The sequence below is a fragment of the Cricetulus griseus genome, unplaced genomic scaffold (genome assembly GCF_003668045.3).
Source record: "Cricetulus griseus strain 17A/GY unplaced genomic scaffold, alternate assembly CriGri-PICRH-1.0 unplaced_scaffold_215, whole genome shotgun sequence".
Classification (NCBI taxonomy): Eukaryota; Metazoa; Chordata; class Mammalia; order Rodentia; family Cricetidae; genus Cricetulus; species Cricetulus griseus.
The window spans coordinates 46371-54584 of NW_023276937.1; the positions used below are offsets into that span (position 1 = coordinate 46371).

Here is an 8214-nt window from a genome sequence, read left to right on the forward strand (position 1 = left end):
TGTTTTAAAGTTACTGCGACCATCTTTGATGTAGTCTGGTATAGATTTTTGTTTTGTTTTGTGTTTTAATGTAAGTGTTATATTTGCTTCCTTGGCCTGTCATCTTTGCAGCCAAACGCGATCTACAGGCACCTGGTGGTGCCACAAGGAGCCTGGCTGGGACCTGAGCGCTGCTGTTGCCACTCAGACTGTGGCTCCCGTGGAGGCTGAGGGTGATGCTAGCTCGGGGTGCTTACAGAAGTCACCCTTGCTTTCTCAATGTTAGCGATGGGCCGCCCCTCCCCCCTTCCCTAGCATGGCTGCCTCTCTCCACTTTGCATTTTAATTCACAGCCTCTTTGAGAGGCAGCCCCTCCTCCTCCGGTCTGGATTTAATATTTACATTTAAGAATAGATTAAGGAAATTTCCAGGAAACCACTCAGAGCCCCAGAGAGACTTAAGTATGTTTTTGTGTTCGTTGTGACCACTATACTTGGGTGTGCAGCAAGGAGGATTAGAAGCAATAACTTGTCTGGGGGAGAGGGGCCAAGCAGTTTTATGCGTTTCTAGCATCTGGAGAGGAGTGTCTTCTGTCTGTTATGTGTTACTGAGGGAGTTGTGACTTATGTTTACTCACTATTTTGGTCTTTAAGAGTATAGTTTTCTTAGCTGTGGTCACCGATGCAGAGAGAGTTGCTAAGGGCTAGCATATCAGAGGAGCAGGCCTCCCCAAAATTCTAATGGATTTTCTATGTATTAGAACGCTCTGCAAGTTAGGGAAGGAAATTCCTCTCAGATGTCGGCAGTGGAGCTTTGTAGACTCTGTTCTTGGGGGTGGCGGGAAGTAGAGAAGTATACCTGTATGGAGAGAGGACCAGAAAAGGGGAGCAGTCTGCATTGGTGCCAGGCAGACAGGCACTGTGGGTGGGTGCAAAGCTTGGATGCAAATCCACGTGAGTCCATCCTGACTATGGTTCAGCCTGCCAGATTACTTGGTGCCATAATTAGGCCTGGAGGCTCTGGATCGGAGGCTGGAAGGCATCTACCATGGGCATATGCTCTGAATTCGTCCCGGAGTGCCCAGAACTGGTAGCACCTTGGCCATGACCGTGGCCCAGTCCAGGAGGGACTTCTTGTGGAAGTTTACTGTCCCCTGTATAGTGTGTGTGAGGGAACTGGATTTTGGCGCTGGTCCTCCATGCTTTCTTCTTTAGTCATTAAACAAAGTGAGCCAGTTAATCCATTCAGGTTAGGTGCAGAGTGAGACCAACGATTGGTTTCAGTCACCAGAAAGGAAATATCTGTTTTTTTGTAGTCTTTTGGCATTTTAGGAAAGTCTGACTATTTCTTCAGGACAGGGGGATTTCTTCATGCAGTGGGTTTTGGATTTGACTTACCTATGGGGTCTCAGAACTGTTTTAATAGGAGTGTGAGGGTTCTGGACTCTTCTGCTTCTGAATACAGATGATAAAGGTCATCATTAAACCTTAAATACTCTCTTTAGAATCATTTTGTTGACTTTCTTCCTAGTTCTCATGCTGGATCATAGTTTGGGGCTGTAGATGTGTTGCTTCTGTGATCTCTTTTTTTTCACACTGCTGTGAGAATTATCTGTAGACATTACAGTTGCATACCTCTTCTCATGCCCAAGCACCTGCCACTTTGTGCCTTCCTTTCTATCTTAATTTTGAATCTATAATAAAATATCCATTTTGTTTGTTGAGATTCATGAAAGAGGAAGGACACTCTGTCTAATTTACAATATGGTTACATCCTAGCACTTTTTCTTCTTCATGTGACAATGATTGCTAATGGTCCATTTATCTAAAGTATTTGCTTATTAACAGGGAACAGAGAATGATAAATGAACGGCAATCTTGCTGCTTCCTTCAGCTTTTCACACAGAGACTGGTGCATATTTATAGCAGGCAAATGACAAAAGGAGATGCACCATTAAGAAGAAAAATACCCCCCTGCTCAACTGTTCCAGACCACACCAAGATGGGAAATTCACCATCAAGTTTCAAGAATTCAGCCCTAATATCTGGGGTCTAGAATTTCAGGAGAACAAAGATTACTACATCATATGTAAGTATAGATCTCTCTCTCTTTATTTTGTATGCACTGGGATAAGCTAACTAGGTTTGTATTGATTTCTGTTTCCTTTAAATTAACATGGTAAATCATTTGTTAAGAAGCTTTGTTCTTTTTGTTTTTTCAAAATAAATTAATTGAAAATTGGTACCCTGTAGTGTCAGTATTAATTAAATATAAATACTCAGCAGGGGCAAAACTGCCAGGATTCTTATGGTATTGAAATAAGCAAATTATACGAAGGGACTCGGTATCTCTACTGACAAAACCATTTTTAAGGAACATTTATAAGGTTTTTATAGGTAAATCTGTGTGATGCTTTTTCTTTCCATCCTTCCATCTGTCTGTCCAACCAACCATCCACTCATTCATTTAGTGTGCATTCTGTTCCAAGAACTGTGTTTCAAAGTTAGGACTCAATAGAGAAAAATGTAATAGGGGTACACTTCACCATGACACCATCACTCCAGACTGTCAGAGCTCAGAGCTTAGTAGCATGGGGCATACAGACAAAAGCCAGTATGGGTGGTCACGTTATGTCCTGATGGAAAAGAGTAAAGTGTAGGAGTACTGCCTGAATGATACCCCTGCATCTGTCATAATAATGTGGCATTATTTCAAAAGTAGGGGATAGGTGTTCATTGGGTATATCTGAAGTGCATTTGTGAGTTGTGCCCATTTTGATGGAGATAAAAATTAAAGCAAAATGCCGGGCATTGGTGGCACACGCCTTTATCCCAGCACTCGGGAGGCAGAGGCAGGCGGATCTCTGTGAGTTCAAGGTCAGCCTGGTTTCCAGAGCGAGTGCCAGGATAGGCTCCAAAGGTACACAGAGAAACCCTGTCTCAAAAAACGAATAAAAAAATTAAAGCAAAATAAAACAGTTAAAAAATAGCCAAGAGGCAAAGACAAAAATTTGGAGGGAGAAAAAACAAGATAACGTTGACAAAAAATAATTTATATAGTTTCTTACTATACACACATTTACCCCTAAAACTCCAACTCTTTGGATGTGCTTGATCCTTGGGAAAATGCTGTGGCCTTCTTGCCCTTCTCATTTTCAAGTCTAGCAACACAGAAAATAGAGCCGTTTTCACTGCTGAGGGAAAACCCAGACAGTATGGCTTAGAGCACTTTATACACCAGCAATTGTCAGGGCCAAAACCCAAGGCAGGGCCAAAAACATATATCACTACTGTCATTGTATAGCCATGTTTCCCCAGCCATGTATGCACTGTAAACAGAACATGCAGAAATGCATGGTGTATGTACAGGAGTGGCAAAGAGAGTGTGCATAGATAATAATGGCGACTATACTGTACAAATATGCAAAGCACACACATGACACTGCAAGGAGTGAGAAACATTGGAGCATACATGCATAGTATACATACACAGTGAGCACAATGGCAGGAGACAGACACGATGCATCCATACTTTGCAGCTTTATTTACAAAGCCATTTAGAGAATTCACTGGCTTAAGTACACAAACAGCAATGTGTGTAGACAGAAGAGCTTTGACAGACGGAAAGATATTGGTAGAAGGGTTGTGCTCCCTCTCGCCCCTCATTGTTAAAGTGGAAAAGGAGCCCAGCTGGCCAATGTGGGGCAAGGTGGTTGCCCCTACCTGGTTATATCCATGTTGTCCCAAAACCCAGACAGGGAAAGGGGTATGCTAACTCTCTGTCCAGCTGGAGTTTTCCCTAGCAGGAAACTTGGCTGAAGCGGCTGATGGGGGTTGACAAAAACACATGCTTGCAGGGACTTACACGGAGATGAGAAGGCAGACTCAGAAGTCTTGAGTTTTAGTATGCTACCTCAGCACATTCCTGGCTGGAGGAAGGAACAAGGGGGTGTCAGAAGGTTCCCCTGATAGTGTTTACAGAACTTGGAGGTTTGACAAGCATAGCATCAAGCTCATTGTTCTTTAAGCAGGAGGTCTGGGGTGGAGGAAACAGGAGTTGGGATATGATTACCAAGTTTTGAAATTATCATGTTTGCTCTTTTGCACTTTCTAGTTTGCCGCCCCCCAGGAGTTGGTGGGTATTTTGGAAGGTGCTGTCCCTTTTACCTATAGAGTAATACTAAATCATGTGTTTATGGGAGGGTGTATTTAATCGCATTTAGAAGCAGGTATCCTACGTGTCACAATGTTTCCAGGATCCATTTTTCTTTGTTTATTTTTCTATTTCGATTCTGCTTTCAGCATCCCATACATGCAGAAAACTTATGACAAAGAGTGAATTCTTAGTATTCAAATTGTTTTCAGACATTTGAAGTTCATGAAATCCTATTGATTTCCTGATTTGTTCTTTATTTTTTTTGTCCATTTTAATTTTAATCAGCTACATCCAATGGGTCTTTGGAAGGCCTGCATAACCAGGAGGGAGGGGTGTGCAAGACAAGAGCCATGAAGATCATCATGAAAGTTGGACAAGGTAAAGATCAACTGTTGCTTTGTGACCACACTGTGAGCTGGTAAAGCCCAGCTAGAGTGACACCATGGTTGACACTCACCATCACCGCTCTTGTTAGTTTTGAAGGCAAACCATTTTCTGCACTTTGAACCACTGGTTGAGTCCCGCAAACTGACATGCTCAGTTTTTCTCATTTAGATCTCTCTAAAAGTTCAGGCCAGTGAGACAGGGTGTCTGTGTGCTGCCACAGGTACATATATTTCTGTTTACAATGCAGAATACCTCTTTGAAAAAATCAAAGAGTCTAGTACGTAAGCACTGACTATGCTGCTTTGTTTCATTTTCAAATCTGGAGAAACCAAGGCCTTCATCTTCATGTAGAATAACCTATTGTGAAGAATGAAAGAATTATTCTTCTAATTAGAGACTAGTATAGCTGTCAATCAACTTGTTTGTGAAATTGAAATGTCATCTGGAATGCTTTGACTGTCAAATGCAAGAATCCCTATAGTTTGCACAGATGGCCTCCTAATCTAAACCTAACAAATAACTAGGATTACAATTCTGATTAAAAAGGAAGGTTATTTTCTTGTATTTCTCAGTGCTTTGCATAAAGAGTCTTATGTTCATTGCTGTTCATGCCTCTTGAGATATCTTTGCAACTCCTGAAGCTTGCTACATTGTCAGATGTCTGTGCCATGATTAATTGCTTTTTCTTCATGTAGATGCAAGTCCTGCTGGATCAACCAGGAATAATGATCCAACAAGACGTCCAGAGCTAGAAGCTGGTACAAACGGGAGAAATTCAACAAGCCCTTTTGTGTAACCAAATCCAGGGACAGCAGTGTGGTGGGGCTGTGTGTCTATGGGGTGCATTTTTCTTAGAACCCCTAGAGGCAGAGGAGCCTCTAAACACATCCAAACCAGTGGGATTCACTCGTGGGCACAGATTCCTGGGGTCTTTGCTCCCATTGAGTCAATATTAACTCTGCCACTAAGACAGATTAATTCAGCCCGCTCAGTGTCTTACAGTCACAAGAGCAGAGCTCACCAGATGTGTCAGTTACTGATGCATCCTGAAGTGTTGAAATTAGGGAAGTTCCAGATTTGCTGTCTAATCTTTAGGAAGTAGTTGGCCTGGTGCGTGAGTGTCGTACCTTTGAAGCTCCTTCACCTCATCTGGTGATCTATTGTCAAGTGGACCCAGTGAGTTGAGCATTGGCCATGCTTACTTGTTTACAACTGGAGCGTTCGTTCTTCAAGCTAGAGGGCAGAGTCTCAGAACCACAGTAACTGGCTGTTCTTGCTTCTGTGCAGGTACCAGCAACGAAGGCAACAGCGCAGGGCATTCCAGGAACAATCCAGGTTCCAAAGTGGCCTTATTCGCAGGAATCATATCAGGATGCATCGTCTTCATCGTCATCATCATCACCTTGGTGGTACTGCTGCTCAAGTACCGCAGGAGGCACCGCAAACACTCTCCACAACACAGGACCACACCCAAGCGAGGTGGCAACAACTATGGCTGGGAACCCAGTGATGTTCTCATACCGCTAAACATTGCAGACAGTGTCTCCCGCCCACACTATGAGAAGGTCAGTGGAGACTATGGGCACCCAGTGTACATCGTGCAGGAGATGCCCCCACAGTCCTGCTAACATTAACTACAAGGTTTGAGGCCTGGGACCTTCGCCTCCCAATGGAACTCTCACCTTGTTGTGGGCGCAGGGACTGAGCCTGGCTCTGGGGGCGGAATGCCTCCTAGAAGATCCTGGAGCTGGACAGTTTTGTAGGCTGTAGCTTTTGAGCCTTGGGGAACCACAGACCCTCCCCGGAAGCTGGAAGACTGCTAATAGATCCCCACTTGGACTGCTGTGTCCCTGTGCGGACCTCTATGCTATGCACCCAGCCAGGCACTCAGGCCTCTGCAGATCCCGGGGAGGACACGGTGGTCTATGGGTGGTCTATGCATCAGTGTCTTAGGAGAAAGTTGCACCTCTGCCTCTGTGTTTCCTGCCATGCACACTGGACTTGTCACTCGGACCTCCGGTAACCTCATTAAGATATTCAAAGATCCCTAGCATTTAATCCTCACTTCTTCTGTTTCCAGGGCTTTGCAACACCTCCCCAGACCCCTTACTCCACATCCCGTATCATTAAGGGACACTCACCAAGGAGCCCTGGCCCCACCCTTTACACCAAGATGAGATTAAATGGTTATTATGTACAGAATTCTGCTTTCCTGGAGGCTTGCCTGGGTTTGCTGGGAAAAGCCTGGAAGATGTGGCCAAGTGAGGAAGGTTCTGGCTGCCACCGCAGGTGGAGCATAGTGGGGAAAGCAAGAAGGAAACAATAGATAGTGCTTTGATTTTGCTGAGAGGAAAGAGGAATGTGGGAGACTACAGACCTTGGTGAGTGGTGGTGAGCTCACCAACACAGCTGTGCAACAGGGAATCAAAGCCCCTCTCCTGAAGTGGAACAAAGGGGCTGTTGTTATGAAAGGACCGCCCAGAGTTCAGAGGGAGAGGACAGACCTCTGGGGCAGGACTGTTGAGGTACTGGCAATAAAAAAGCACAGCCCTGGATCTGCAGGAGAGTCTGTCTCCTTTGGGAGATGGTTTAAGCAGACTCAGCTGCTATATTACCACATTTTAATCACCACAGGGAAAAATCATCTAGGAGAACAGCAGAGAGCCAAATCTGACCTACAAGTTGAAAAGCCAAAGGTCAAAAAGGCTGTAAGTCCATCACCACTGAGGATATCGGGAAATTTTCATTAGGAAAGGTTGGTCAGATTCACCCAGTCCCCTTGAGTGCCCGTGCCCCTCCCCCTCCCAGATTGAGCTTTACACTTTGGTTTTTGGTTGATGGCTGTGCTGTCTGGGCTCTGAGGCTGTAACCCGTCAAAGCAAAGCACATATGGCCCACCCCTAAGAGTCCTTAAGATGGAGGTAAAGTTATGATGTCAAGGGGAAGGAGGGAGATAGGACATAGTTATAATAGGTGTATAGAACACAGGGGATCTAAAATGAAAGATTTTTAGTAATATATATATTTTAACATAACACACAATACACACCACAAGACTTGAAATTCATTGGTCGTGGCAATTAAAGCAGTCCCAGCTCTAAGCCCTTTACAAAGTAAAAGTTCAGATACAGCTACTTCTAAGAGAAGCTGCATCACCACAAAAGTTATCAATTTTCCCGACCCAAAGGACGTCAACTTGGGGCAAGAGAGTCGAGGATAGGGAATGGGGACAAGAGACGCAGAAAGAACGACCACAAGACAGGATTCTGATCAAGTAGCAAACTTTATTTTTCTCAGGCTGGCTTGTATAAACCGTAAAGCAGGATATGGGAAGGGGTAGAATGGGTTGTTTGTGCACAGGTGTGACTGTAGGAAAGATATTTGGAAGCCACAAAGAGGATGTTTGGCAGGGTAAAGAGTTCATGAGTAAGAGGTCCAGGAAGGGTTGCCTAGGTGACTGAGCCTGTGGGTGGAGGACTGGGTCATGTTGTTTCTTGTGTTTAGCTGAGGTTTTAAGGAGTTGCTATTTAAAGATCAATATACAACTTACAACTATGTGGCTGGCAAAGCATGGCCTAGGATCTTATGCCAAGCCTTGAGATCTTTGACTCCCAACATATTCCCCCTTCCTTGTATAAAAGACAGTGGCCAAATTTTTCAGCAGAGGGGGATAGAGGCCTGGACCCCAATTGG

At 44.4% G+C, this 8214-nt stretch overlaps 1 protein-coding gene across 1 annotated transcript; it reads left to right on the plus strand.

Annotated features, from left to right (window-relative positions):
• The first annotated feature begins 1984 nt into the window (after positions 1–1984).
• On the plus strand, positions 1985–7076 carry LOC100760165 (ephrin-B2-like). The gene is given in 5 exon segments (XM_035453769.1): positions 1985–2067; positions 4420–4512; positions 5217–5279; positions 5809–6139; positions 6141–7076. Coding segments are annotated over 4 exon segments (450 nt in total). The 5' UTR covers positions 1985–2067; positions 4420–4484; the 3' UTR covers positions 6169–7076.
• Positions 7077–8214: the final 1138 nt, after the last annotated feature.